Source organism: Paroedura picta, chromosome 6 (genome assembly GCF_049243985.1).
Source record: "Paroedura picta isolate Pp20150507F chromosome 6, Ppicta_v3.0, whole genome shotgun sequence".
NCBI lineage: Eukaryota > Metazoa > Chordata > Lepidosauria > Squamata > Gekkonidae > Paroedura > Paroedura picta.
This window is the reverse complement of record NC_135374.1, coordinates 69,950,881-69,966,001: the sequence shown is the minus strand read 5'-3', so window position 1 is coordinate 69,966,001 and position 15,121 is coordinate 69,950,881. Positions and strand designations below refer to the sequence as shown.

The window sequence follows — 15,121 nt, the reverse complement described above, 5'->3', positions numbered from 1 at the left end:
AATGCTCATCCATTTGACCACTGTCTGTTTAAGACCAAGGCTTATATATTTAATATATAAGTTACAGCAGTGTGCTATTAACATAGTGATGATCTGTTATGAGCTCCAGACAGATCTCATCCAGCATCTTTATGTATGTTAAATATCTGGCCTCAATGTAACACTGCGACCCATTATGCACGGGGGTTTTAGCGCACATTCGGGGTGGAATGGCGGCGACTAAAATCACGGATAACGCACGGAGCCGGCTGCAACCGGCTGCAGCTTCGGTGCATGCCGCCGAAAAAGCCGCGTCAGTGAAACGCGGAAGAAAGCGCAGCTTCTGGGTGAGCGGGGCGCAACCAGAAGCGGCGCCCGGATCGGCGCGTGCATAATCGGTTACTCTGGGTTTTGCCGCCGTCGCGCCCCGCCCCGTGCATAACCGGTATGCGTCGCGTCTTCCCCCTCCGCGTTTTCCACGTGACCCGAAATCGCCGTTTTGGCGGCCGTGCATAATGGGCCTGCATGATGATTTCTAAATGCTGACTATGCATTCCCCAAGAGCAATCTGCCTATCCTAGGGAGAAATGAACAGAACAGAGTGTGGTTGCTTGATTAACAGGTTAGCCAGCAGTCAAGCAAAGTATCATGAATCAATGTCAAATGTTACTAAGCAGGTCTAGAGGGAGAAAAACCTTGCATTATTCTGTTGACCATAGCATTATCACAGATTAAGGCTACCAAAGCCTACCTGATCCAGGTTTCAGGCTGGTGGCCCAGATGAAATGTGCCAAGTCACACATCATTCTTTTTTGGGGGGGAGGGAGAGACTGGGCTGTGATCTTATACTTAGGAAACTCTCCCCAAATGAATTAGAAAGAATGATCTATAGCTTGCAGTCATTTCTTCACAAAAAATCTGAGGAATGTTGAGAGTATAAATTTTGGACATTTTATCAGTTGTGTATGGTGCCTACTTTCTTCATGTGTGTCTAGTAAGATATCTGCTTTTCTCCCATGTGAAACCCATTGCTCAGTGTAAATGACACAAACTGTATGTGTATTAAGAATATAAGGAACACATTCGCTATGACTGCTTTGACAATGAATTCTGTTTCTCCTCAGCAACTTTTTAATACAATTTCCACAATTTTCCACATTTATTATTATTGTTTCATATTTATTATATGCTGCCATCAGGTCCTCCCTGAAGCAAGAAAAGCACTTAAAAACAACAAACTACAACAATGATATTTAACATTTATTGTTAAAACATTATAAAACTACCCACAGGATATGGAGGAAGGCCTATGAAGAAGAAGAAGAAGAGCTGGTTTTTATATGCCACTTTTCTCTACCTGAAGGAGTGTCAAAGTGGCTTACATTAGCCTTCCCTTTCCTCTCCCCACAACAGACACCCCGTGAGGTAGGTGAGGCTGAGAGAGCCCTGATATTACTGCTCACAGAGCAGCATTATCGGTGGTATGGCTAGCCCAAGATAAGCCAGCTAGTTGCATATGGGGGAGTGAGGAATCAAACTCTGCTTGCCAGATTAGAAGTCTGTAATCCTAACCACTGCACCAAGTACTCAAGTTTGTCAAATCAAACAATTTCCTTCAAACCGTTTTATTCAGAAGAAGAACACTATCCCCACTTCCCAGAAGAGGGAGTTCTACTGCAGGGGTAGTCAACCTGTGGTCTTCCAGATGTTCATGGACTACAATTCCCATGACAGCTGGCAGGGGCTCATGGGAACTGTAGTCCATGAACATATGGAGGACCACAGGTTGACTACCCCTGTTCTACTTCCATAATGGAAGTCTGGAAGCAATGTGACAGCCAGGATGGCTGCAGAGTAATAAGAGTAATAGGAGTTAGAATCATAGAATCATAGAGTTGGAAGGGGCCATACAGGCCATCTAGTCCAATCCCCTGCTCAACGCAGGATCAGCCCAAAGCATCCTAAAGCATCCAAGAAAAGTGTGTATCCAACCTTTGCTTGAAGACTGCCAGTGAGGGGGAGCTTACCACCTCCTTAGGCAACCTATTCCACTGCTGAACTACTCTGACTGTGAATTTTTTTTTCTTGATATCTAGCCTATATCATTGTACTTGTAGTTTAAACCCATTACTGCGTGTCCTCTCGTCTGCAGCCAACAGAAACAGCATCCTGCACTCTTCCGACAACCTTTCAAATACTTAAAGAGGGCTATCATGTCCCCTCTCAACCTCCTTTTCTCCGGGCTGAACATTCCCCTCAACCTATCTTCATAGGGCTTGGTCCCTTGGCCCCAGATCATCTTCGTCGCTCTCCTCTGTACCCTTTCAATTTTATCAACGTCCTTCTTGTAGTGGGACTATGACATCTTGTGATTTTGATGTGATCATTCGCCTTTTTTACTGCTGCATCACACTGCCTGCTCATGTTTAGTTTACAATCCACAAGTACCCCAAGGTCTCTTTCACACACAGTGTTACCTAGAAGCGTATCCCCAATCCAGTAGGCATGCTTTTCATTTTTCTGACCCAGATGCAGAACTTTACACTTATCTTTATTAAATTGCATCTTGTTCCCATTTACCCCCTGAAGAACAACCTTATCCACTATAATTGATTACTCACTGAGTTCCAGATTGGACTGCTGTAGCTCTATCTACAGAGTTATGTATGTTCATTATGACAACATCCAGTAAGAACACTAACTGCTCTATTTTGTGCACATAGAAACTTCTGGAGGGCCTTCAAGCACAATTGCAAATCAAGTATGTTGCCTCAATCTAATCGGGATGCTACAGTTAGGATGCAATGCAGTTTCTAGATTGGATTTCTGCAGGAATTACTGTAGTTGCTAAATTAGACAAGGGTGGATTTAGACAAGGGTGGATTTCTAGACTGGATTTCTGCAGGAATTACTGTAGTTGCTAAATTAGACAAGGGTGAAAAAAAGTGATTTCTAACATCCACCCCTCTGAGGCCTATGAGTTACCAAGGAACACCCCTGAAGTACTTTTGTATGTATCATCATATGTTTCATAAGAGGAATTTATTCCTTCTATGCTGTTTTGAATGCATATATCAGTGTACCTTGTGAATATTTCTAAATACTTCTGAAGTGAAAGTGAATGCATACCATAATTCAACAATGGCAATAACCAGGATCTTCAGATCAAGTGGTTAATAACAGGCAGCCTTGCTTCCAACTCCAAAAATCTGCCTCTAGCTGTATAACAGTCTGCCTCTGAATGTACACTTGAACAAATGAATTTCTGAAAAAAGTAGATTGTGTGTAAAGCAGCCCTACTGCGAATGAAAGGTTCTTTCTTTTGCACAAGGTGAAGCCCTCTGTTTCCCCTTGAGCAGCATCCCCACCCACTAATCCCAAATAACCTACAGTCCTAAGGAGTAGATTTGTAGGAGGTATTGAAGGCTGCAGAAGACAGGCAGGAGGAAAGATAGATCTGTTCTACAAGGGCATTTCTGCTCACAGTTCTTTAGATACAACCAGATATAGACAAATATTTTGATTCAGGGAGGGAGAAGCTTAGAGGATAACTAACGAAACAGAAGTGAATCATCCTATGCCCCCCCCCCAAATATTCTTCTTCAGCTAGCAGAAAGCCAGTTCACTATAAAAACCTGAGAAGAACTGGATTCTAATACAAAACCAAAAAGACTAATTATGACTGCCAGCGCTAAGTAAAAACTACTTCCTTTTTTGTATATATCACAGAATTAGATTTTCAATACAGTTAATTTAAGCAGAATGAAAAGGCTTGGATAAAGCAAGGAGACTGATTAATGATGTTTGGTGAGATTGCCCCCACACCCATTGTCATGCAGTACAAATTCCATGGAAATGGAACCGCAAGGGATCACTTCAAAAAAGTCTTTTATCATGCACAATGTGGTTTAACATTCAAATTGGGAATTTAAAAGCTGAGGAGAAAGAGTCGTATAAGTAATCCCTTCGCTTCCTCCATCCTCTGCACCCACTCCAAATAAAAAAAAAAATAAAGGGCATTCTTATTCTACACTGTACTTTGCATTGCTAGCCAAAAAGTGCTTAAGGGAGAAGGAGGACAGTTTTACCATATCAATGGAAACAAGTTTGTGGATACTTCTGTGAAATGCTAATTCTGACCCTTCAGTTTATTGATCCAGTTTTGTTTTTCAGTACAGACCTGTCTTCAGTACTATCTATGCACTTTTTGCCAGATCAGCTGTCAGCATCAAGTTTGCTTTAATTGCTACAGAAACACTTGAGCTCCTAATTATGAGAAATGACTGCACTAAAATGGTTTTAATATTTACAGTTTTGACTTTTGAAAGACTGAAATTGTTTCAGAGGAATGGAATCTCAATGAATGCCTTTTCTAACATGAACCTATTCATATATACATACTTAGAGAAGCTGTGCCTTATTGCACCCTTTTGGAATTTTGACAGATGATTACACTTGAAGCTCAAAGACAAACTTGCATATGAGACTTTGGCTATCAATCTGATCAAGTTTCAGATAAATCCTTAAGATTATGCTGTTCCCACAGGTTTTAAAATCAGGTTTACTTAAACTGCTGTGGTGTCTAGTTTTAATTTTGGCTGATTTATGACTCAGCTCTCATTGGTTTGCCTGTTTCACCTTTTTGTTTGTAAAAAAATAACTTTGGGTTGTTCACTGTTTTATGGATATTACATGAAGGTGCTACGTCAATAAAACACAGAAGTATCTTTTATAACTAGGCAAATCAAATGGGTAAATGCAACTAAACAAAAAAAGATGATCCATATAGCCACTTCATGATTTCCTTGAAATATCAAATATGCATCAGCTTGATGTGACATTTGGAAGGAGTAGAATCATAGAATAACAGAGTTGGAAGGGACCTCATGAGTCATCTAGTCCAACCCCCTGCACTATGCAGGACACTCACATCCCAATAGCTCATCTAGCGTAACCTGCCACTCCTTTGCCTTCACAGTATCAGCCTCTCCGTCAGATGGCTATCTAGCCTCTGTTTAAAAATTTCCAAAGATGGAGAACCCACCAGCTGACAACCCTAGCAAAACCTACTTTTGGGTTGTTTTATAATATCTGCACATTGTTTTTCTTATAACACACCATTAAAGCCTCTTGAAATGTAATTTTTAAAAAGAGATTAATATCCGCTATTTTATCCTGCTCTTCCTCCAAGGAGCTGCAACTGACCAACATGGGTTTTCCCTCCCCATCTTGTCCTTACAACGACTCAGTGATGTAGGTTCAGCTAACAATGAGCAACCACTTGTTTTCAGTTTCCAAGCAAAAAATCAAATCCTGGGCTCTGGATTTAGCCATGATCACTAAATTCTTTTCTCATTCAATTACTTGGGCATCTATGAAAACTGGCAATGTAAAATTGAAGAGACTGCCATATTTCAGCTACTGCCATATTTCAAAATATTTTGAAAGTCTACAGAAATATTGTAACATAACACTTGGAGGTTCCCTGTTTCACTAAATTTTCTCCTTTATTGAAAATATTACACATATAAGAACACTCTGAAATTTTATAAAGTAAATAGCAAAAACTAAAAGTATACTTACAAACTGGAAACAGCTCCTAACACTGGGTTCAATGTTACTACCACCAAAAGAGGCAACTTCACCCAGCTGGCGGGGGATCTGGATTGAATCATGGAGGAGGAGGCCCAGACGACGCTGATCACAGAATCCAGTGGGACTGGCTACTTGTTTGAACAGATCTAGAGGCATAAATACCAAGCAGCAAGAAGCCATTAAATTATATGTGTTTCAGAACAAATTTGTTTTTAGAGATTCAAATGAGAAATAAACAATGAAATCTAATAATTGTTTTATTCTTTTTAAAAATTACATTGGGCCCAATTTGCCAAGTATATGGGAGATGCAAAGTGCAACAGCAGTATTAGGTAATTCTGAAATATTTATTTTATAGTACTTATTTTTCAAATGCAAATGAAGGAATACTTTAGCCTTCTACATTATCATGCCTCTTTCTGAAGCAAATTGAACTTACTTGCTACTATGGAAATTTGCCAAAATCATATATATATATATGCAAGGTAGACACCCTACTTGTTTTATTCAATGGTTGCTTCTAAAACCAAATACTTTTTCTAAAGTATTTTATAACAAATGAAATCCAATAGTATATTCAAAAGAAAGACATACAGTTCTATGGTTCAGACCTGTGTTGTTTTCTGGGAATTATAATAAACCACTGAACTTAATTCCTCAAGATGGAGTTGCATTTAAAACAATGAGTCATTTTACTAATACTATCAAACAGAAATTCACAGGGGGAATGCAATAATCATTATATTACGGTTGTCTTTAATGTATCATGAATTAGTTATACTGCACATATTTTGAGTATATGTTAAAATTTGCAATAGGAAGAAGAAATCAGGTTATGATCAACTGAAATATTTATTTGCCTCTACCTCAATTACCAATACATGACCTGAATAAATTTTGCTTATCTTTCAAAGGTTTTTCAAAGGTTTCAGCAACAATTGATTTTTACTCCTGAAGCCTCTTAAATATTTTATTTTGCAGTTAGGAGACAATTATAAAGAAGTGCCAGCCTTGTACATGTTTTCTAGTACAGTTTTAATATATTATTTTACTTATTTTACTTTGTCTCCATTTAATTAGTTGTTTAAAGATATCCAGTTCCTAGACAAGTCTAAGCTCTAGACATCATCTAGACATCTTGTGATAATGCTAGAGCATAGGCTTGCCATCCTCGAGGTGGGGCCTGGTGATCTCCCAGAATTACAACTGATCTCCAGACAACAGTAATCAGTTCCCCTGGAGATTATGAAAGCCCTGACTATGGCAGAAGGGTGAAGTCTATAACATCACAATGCTGCTGAGCTTCCTCCCCTCTCCAAACACTGTCCTCTTCAGCCTTCAAACCCAAATCTGTAGGAATTTCCTAACCCAGAGGCAGAAATCCTACTGGAGAATTTCTTGGCAGAAGTATTCAGGCTATTGAACTAAACAGTATAATCAGGGAGTTACCGTATATTGTCCATCTTTTTTTTTTAAGGAATAGCCACCCCAAGGATTTCACAGAAAATGCAAAGGAAGATGCTGAAGAATAAACAGCAGCTTTGTAATCGGTAAATCTGTTTAGAAGCTCTGCTGGAAAATTCCATTGTTTCTCTTTCAGGTCAACTCTTCTCTGAGTATATATATATATTTCTATTTTAATACCTTAAGTGTCTTGAGATACTTTTCTAAAGCAAAGTAGCTTTTAGCAGAGGTATCACATAGTCACTGACAATGAGAAAAATATGAGGACTATTACTTTAAATCAGTGTTTCTCAACCTGGGGGTCGGGACCCCTTAGGGCAGGGGTAGTCAAACTGCAGCCCTCCAGATATCCATGGACTACAATTCCTATGAGCCCCTGCCAGTGGCCACTGGCAGGGACTCATGGGGATTGTAGTCCATGGACATCTGGAGGGCCGCAGTTTGACTACCCGTGCCTTAGGGGGTCAAATGACCCTTTCACGGGGATTGTGGCAGGGCAAGCAGCTTGCCGGGGGGGGGAATCTAAACAACAGCCTTGCGGGGGTACATCGAGATAGAGCATTCGTCTGTCTGGAGTAGCGGAAAAGAGCGAGATCAGCATGGTAGGACAAGAGGGAGAACTGAACTGAAAAACTCCAGAAAAAATAACAAACAATCATGAACAATGGATCTTCATGCCATTGGTCAGTTTCGGTTGTGGATCACCACAACATGGTGTTGCGGCATTATAAAGGTTGAGAACCACTGCTTTAAATGCACAAATTTTCCTCCATAGAGGCCACTTTTGGAGTCTGACAATTTGAAATATTGTCTTTGAGGTTCCCCCATCCTAGAAGGTTCAGGGAAGGTTAAATAAAAAGTGTGGTTTGGATCCAAGTAACCATATAACTAATCGTGCATATTAAAAGTGGCCTTTGTGTAAATCCAGCATTTGATTATGGGTTCATCTTGATCTTAGGAAATCTTTCTAAGTGTAGGCTTAAGAGGAAAAATCTCAAAATAATGTGGAATAGTCACAATTAATTTTCACAGGAAAATTACATGATATAAAATTATTTCAAAATGTTATTATTTATTATTCAAAATCAAATTTTATTTCAATACAAGATCAACTCTGAGAATCAGCAACCAATAACATGAAAAACAGTTGCACTCGAAAACTCACACCTTGAATAAATTTTTGTTGGTCTTAAAGGTGCTATTGGACTCTGATTTTATTGTGCTACTTCAGACCAACACGGCTATCCATTTGAACCTATCCTGTTTGAAACTAAACATTTCTGTATCTAAATTCTGTATTTATGTAGTATATAGCAGGGGGAAAAATAACACAACTGAAAAATATACAAATCATTACTTACACCTGTATTTATCTTCCAAATGTGCTTTACACAGAGAAATTACACCAGTTTTGAAAGACAAGATGCGGATCCTTCCTGTCCGACCCCTATTAATATCAATCACAAAAAAGGGAAGGGGGATACAATCAATACACAGATTCAACCATTCTAACTGAAACAATAGAGCTGCACAGTTCCAAAAAGCACAAAACAAAGCGGGATTCCCAGCCCCCCCCCAAAAAAAAACAACCCAAGAACACAATGTCAAAGTAGATAACATTGTAATTCTACAATAGCATAACACTACATTTTGGTATAAGAAAGCTTTAAAACTTTAATTATACCACAAGTTGTGTGGAAAGCATTTTAATAACAATGAGAAATGTTGTTTTTCTATAGAAGTCATGTATTTTGCTTTATAGTGCCTATCATATAGCAGGTAATATCCAAATCTGGAGTTTTTTTTATATTGATTTTCTTTTTCCCCTCAGTTAAGATCAAGGTTGCACCGCCCTCTTCTCTAAGATTCTCTGGAAATGATAATGTTTTTACCACAGAATTTATAGTGATCTTGAGAGAGGGGTGATGTGTAATCTTCATGTAGTAGCTGTAGAACTCCCACTATTAGAACTTAATTTCAAGAGCCAAATATCAGTTCACCTGGAGAAAATGACCACTTCAGAAGGTGGAATCTATGGCATTATACCTGATTGAAGTGCCTTTCCTCTCTATTCTCCCCTCCCTTTTCAGGTTCCATGCCTAAATCTCCAAGTATTTCTCAACCTAAAATTGGCAACTCCCAGTTTTCCCGTGAAAATGACATTATGCCACCACTGCTAGCAACCTGCCTTGTCCCCTCCCTTCAAGTCTCCTGATGCTTGCCAAGGCATGTCTGGTATTCTTAGTTAAGATAAGGTGTTAGCCCAAAATATTCCTAAAAACTGAGGTCACAGTACACTAGGATTGAAGCTGATTATGACAACAAACCTGCATTTTTTAAACTTTGGGAGAAGTTATCACTACAGACATCAGCAATTCCCTATCCAAAATTTAATTAGGTATAATTATCTTGATTAAACTTGATGAAACATTCTTAAGGCTTGGAACTAATCCAGGCCTATAAACCATGTCTTTGAGTATTTTTTCCTCTTTGAATAAACAAAAATAAGTTATTCTGTTCTTTAAATATTTTATTTGCCCAGCTGTCTATGGGAAGCAGCTCCCCATGCAAAAGTAATTCTAATCACACAGTAAATCCTGCTGCTGGAGAGTGATAGTCTAAATCAGGGCAACATACATATGAAAATTTATGAGTGCCTACCAGGGTAATTATTTAATAAACGAGACAGAACCTCAGAAACTGACTCCAATAACATTCTATTTTAAACTGTGCCATTTTACCTCTTAACACTTAATTACCCTAAGAACCAGGGCTTGAAACCTAACCAAGGGCTCCATTGATCCAGCTAAGTGCAACCTTTAGGTCATTAGCTGTGTTAAGCTTGCAGTTTGACCACCAGCTTTCTAGCTCTGAGCCATTCATTTTGCAGCAAGGATAAAAAAGTCATTATAATCGACTGTCACTGAAGTCTACCCACACATACGTGTCATAAACATTCAAAAGCCAGTTGAGGCACATATCTACGCAGAGAGGGACGTTGACCAGGTTATTGTGCTCTTGTTCCAGGCGATCATAAATGGTAGTCAAGCAGTTAATAATTTGCAGTATATCCATTGGCTGGTCATTCTGTTTGAGGTTGTGCTGGTCCAAGGCATCACATGCGGCAGACAGACTCAGAAGATCCACTATATGAAAAATAAAAGTTACAGTACTAATCAGAAACATCACCAGCATGTGGCAAAACAGGAAACAGCTGAAAGAGTGGCATATTAGCTTGAATGTTCAGCTTTTATATTTCATTTTTTGTATTTCCAACTGTTTAATGTATTTGCTTTTTAAAAATGTCATTACTGCAAGAACAGTTATATGTTCTACTACAGTGTATTTATCAGTTGCATCCCCTGGGATCATGGAAGGATGCTTTCTCTAGTATCTATTTATTAGCCAAATTGGAAATGCAGTAACACACTTTTAACATGGAGCTTAAGGCTCTTCTGAGACAATGAATCAATGGTAATTAAATGAACTCATTAAAGATTGGGTGGCAACCTAATTATTTATGCATCTAAAGATAACCAGAGGCCATTCTTTTTTTGGAAAAACTTTTTATAACAATAAGGTAGTACCTTTAAAGTGGCTAATGGTTTTGTTTTTAAACTTTATGCAATAACAGTGATCTAGCCATTAATTAGGTAGAAAGTGTGAAAAGATGTTTCACTTTACAGAATTATTGAATTATCGAAACAACATAACTTTTAAGGCAAATGTATTTTGGGAGTAGGGAGGGTTCTCTACTACTTTACAAAACGTGCACTGTAGAGTATTATAAAATTTGAATTAGCTGGCCAGTATGAAATCTGTATTAGATAGGGGTGTGCATTATTCAGCAGTGGAAACACATTATTTTGGTGACTTTTCTAGACATGGAAGTCAGGATTTCTTTAACCTACTTCCTCCCCAAGCATTTGAAAAGTCCCAAAGAGCTACAAATCTATGTTTTTTATAAGCAAGTAAATCTCATAATGGGTTGGGATTTGATAAAATCAACTGAAATTATTTAATGCAATATATTTGCATATATAGACTAGTTTACTATGACAGAAAGAAATTAGTCTCTGAACCACAATGCCCCAAATCTAAAAAGAGTTATACAAGCTGTCTTCTCACTGCTGTAACTCTTAAAGCACTGGAACAACTAATGAGCTTTTAGCCCAACTGGCTATAAAATACAGAACAGTGAAAATTGTACCATTCCCATTGTGAGGAGGCGATGAGCCAGGGGTTCCTTTATATGTTCTAGTGTCCTACACCCGCGAAGACTTATGGATCCAATAGGATCCCTGACTGCTTTGCAGGACCCAACGACTCCCGGGACTTCTCTAGATGGCCTGGTCAGTGACTGGCACAACAGAATGCTGGCAGCCATCGATGAGATAGCTCCCAGATGTCCTCTCCACTCCTGTCGTAAACAGGCTCCTTGGTATGCTGAGGAGCTCCGCGAGAAGAAACGAGAGCTGAGACGACTAGAGCGAGTCTGGAGGAAGACTCATGACGAAGTGGCGAGAGCATCTGATAGAATGCATTTAAGACCCTATGAGACGGCGGTGAAATCGGTAAAATGTAAATTCCTTTAATGTTATTGTTTTTATTGTTATTATGTTAATGTTATTGTTTTTGTTACCACCTTACTGTTACTGGAATGATGTTAGATATACCATTTTGTTGTTTCATGTAAACCGCCCTGAGCCTTCGGGGAGGGCGGTATATAAACAAACAAACAAACAAACAAACAAACAAACAAACAAACAAACAAAATGCACCTGGGAAAGACTTCCTCAGTACAGGAATAGGAATCTTGAGCAAGGAGTTCAGTCACGCTATTTACTCTCACTTTTAAGCTCTCGTCTGGACTGACATCACTTGCCAGTCAGAGACCAGCCATCCACCTACTCCTTGTCGGTGTGAGCTCCATTTAAGAGTTCCACTCTGTAGTGATATAGACTCAGTGCAGGTCCCTAACTCATTGCAGCAAGAGACATCACTTGAAAAACTATCTCCCACCTGCAAGGGAGAGCCCCGTTCTTGCTAATGGGAAAATTCCCTAACAGGGTACTGAGTTCCAGGCTGGCCTCAGTAGTCATGCCTCCTATTTCTTTTCCTTTGCCAGCTGTGTGGGAGCAGCCTCTTTTGAATGAAGGCAGGGAAAGGTGTTTCTGCTAACTCCATGCTTGTCACTCTCTCTTAGACCCACTATGAATGGCAGCAGCTATGTTCTGCTGCCGCCATGCCATTGCAGTGGGGCCAAAAGCCCCGCCATCCCATTTATACACGGGGTGGAGCTCCGCCAACTGCGCCAGCGCAATGGCCCTGTGCACGCAACATCAGGCTGGCCCTCACCTGTGCCTTCAGGAGTCCCAGGACTCCGGAAGAACCTGCGTTTCGTTAACACAGGTCTTCCAAGGGCCTAGGATGGGACACACCCACACTGGTGGCAGCGGCGTCCCTAATGGGTCTTAAGGAGCCCCTCATAAGCAGGGAATACTTTATCCCACCTGCCAGGGTGAGGCATGCCCCAATACATCTTGGGTTAGTCCAAAAGAGCAGAGGTGGACTCCAAACAACATAAGTAACCAAGAATTCAAATAACTGCTTGGTGGCCCCATGTTCTGTACATTCTAGGGTCTACTTGCATGACAACTCATTTCTTACAAGCACATGCATCCTTTTGATATATTGTTCACACACTACAAACTTGAGGATATAGTACAGACTGTGGAAAAGAATAGATACAAGCAGGTCTTTGAACATATAAGGGTGAAAAGGGATCCAGTGGACCAGATATTGTTCCATGTGTCCATCTGTATGTTCATTGGCTATGTACATAGGGATACGTAAAGTTCCAGCTATGTATAGAATTTCATTATGTCCATGCAAAAGCATCTTGGGTCATGGCCATTTACAAGGGCTGGATTTGCAAGCCCTATCGAAGGCTTGTAGGTGGTATGTGTGGGAACTGGTATGTGGGGACTAGTGTGTGGTTGCAGCTGGGGAGGAGGGTTGCAGCTGGGGGTTGTGCCAAAGTGTTGTATTTTATTCATTTTTTTTACTAGGGTTTTTATTGTAAACCTCCATTAGCTGGCCTGGTCCGGGAGTGGCAGTCAAGAAGCCAAATTAATTTTAAAAAATACAATAAATACTCCAACAATTAAAAGTATTTTAATGTCTTGCACCTCCCTTGCCTACCCAGAACCAGGCGATTACTACGTATATAGTGCTATTTATTCCTTTTTCTCATCTTGTTTGATAATACTTCTCTATAGAAACTTTTTAATGCAGCTGCTTCCTTGTCTTTCCCTATAGACTAAAACATTATTTTGCATTCAAGCTTTTAAATGATGATACAGGTATCTTTTCTGTAATACATGTATGGGATGGGATTTTTTATTATTGTAAGGCTCTTACTTTCATTAGCTTTAATTCTATTTTTATGTTTTTATGATTAAAAGCTACCTCATGAACTAACATGAATTGAAAGTGTGAGATCAGTTGAAACAATTTTTCTCCAGAGTCCCCAAAGCAGCTTACATTTATAAAAAATGCAACACATTCCGAGTCCCCCCCCCCAAATACATGTGTGAAATGAAATAATAAGGTAATAAATAGAATCCTAGTGAGTGATATAAGTGGGGAGAACGAAGAACAGATTGAAAACAGGATTTTAAAATACTGATTAATAAAACACCAGAAAAACTCTAAACAAACAATAAATAATACTCTATTCATGGAAAATATTTACTTTTCACCAGTGTTACTATTTTATGAATTCTTTGTCAAAAAAAAGGGATAAGAATAACAGGAACATAGAATGCACAAGAGACTGCTATTCTAGATTAATCTTTTAAAAATACAATGTTTTCATGATAATATAGTGTAGGGAAATGTAAACGAGTTGTGATTCACTGCATGTTAAGTGTATACTCTTCTTTATGGTGAATACCTATTTAAATGTGAATAAGCTGCAGCTTTCCAACATATGAATATACACATTAATGTGATTTTTTTTCTGCAGTTGTTATACTCTGCCTATATTTCAAGTAGCTCAGGCTGCATTAGGTTAAAGGTAAAGGTAAAGGTATCCCCTGTGCAAGCACCGAGTCATGTCTGACCCTTGGGGTGATGCCCTCTAGCGTTTTCTTGGCAGACTCAATACGGGGTGGTTTGCCAGTGCCTTCCCCAGTCATCACCGTTTACCCCCCAGCAAGCTGGGTACGCATTAGGTTAGGCTGACACAAAAACAACTGAAACAAGTAGTTTCATCCCTGGGCTGAATGTTGTGCATCTGAGAGTAAACAAAGAACTTAATGGAACTTTATGGCTTGTGGAACCGTTGTCCAAAATCTTTAGGACCTCTTGGAGGACTGGAGAGGTGCCAGAAGACTGGAGGAGAGAGTCTTCCAGTTAATGAAAACACAGTGAGGTAAATACATGTATAAAGGGGTACAGACTTGCAGTTAAAATCATTTCAGAACAAGTCTAACATGTAATCCCAATCTTCAAAAAAGGGAGGAGAGATGACCGAGGAAACTACAAGTCAGTGAGTCTGAACTCAACTGCAGGGAAGATAATGGAGCAGATTTTAAAGGGGGTGATCTGCAAACATCTGGAGAACAATTTGTTGATTTGGGGAAGTCAATACAGATTTGTCTCCAACAGGTCCTTCTAGACCAACGTAGTTTCCTTCTTTGACCAGTGATGGACTTATTAGATTGTGAAAACTCAGTGGATGTTGTTTACCTAGATTTCAGTAAGGCTTTTGACAAGGTTCCCATGATGGGTAAACTGGAGGACTGTAGACTGGATTTTTGGATGGTTGAGTAGATAGGGAACTGGCTAGAAAATCGCATCTGAAGAGTAGTCGTCAGTGGTATTTTATCAGAGCGGAGGAGTGGAGTGCCACAGGGCTTGGTAACGGGTCCAGTACTTTTCAACTTTTCAACTTTTTAACCATTTATCAATGATCTGGATGAGGGGGTCAGGAGACTCCTCATTAAATCTTTGGATGACACCAAATTAGGATAATGCCCTACACTATCCTCCGAAACAGCCTTTTTTTCTGGGGGAA

At 39.5% G+C, this 15,121-nt stretch overlaps 1 protein-coding gene across 23 annotated transcripts in view; it reads right to left on the bottom strand.

Moving 5' to 3' along the window:
- The window catches only part of DMD (dystrophin), a 1,311,735-nt gene that overhangs the window by 66,927 nt on the left and 1,229,687 nt on the right, over positions 1-15,121 (bottom strand). For 13 of the 23 annotated variants that reach the window (XM_077342956.1, XM_077342959.1, XM_077342965.1 and 10 more), the window contains 3 exons: positions 9,977-10,184; positions 8,400-8,485; positions 5,563-5,720 (listed from right to left, as the gene is read on the bottom strand). In XM_077342956.1, coding sequence (XP_077199071.1) covers positions 5,563-5,720; positions 8,400-8,485; positions 9,977-10,184 — 452 coding nt within the window. The remainder of the gene's footprint in view (positions 1-5,562; positions 5,721-8,399; positions 8,486-9,976; positions 10,185-15,121) is intronic. The other 10 variants (XM_077342966.1, XM_077342960.1, XM_077342964.1 and 7 more) reach the window with 1 other exon arrangement.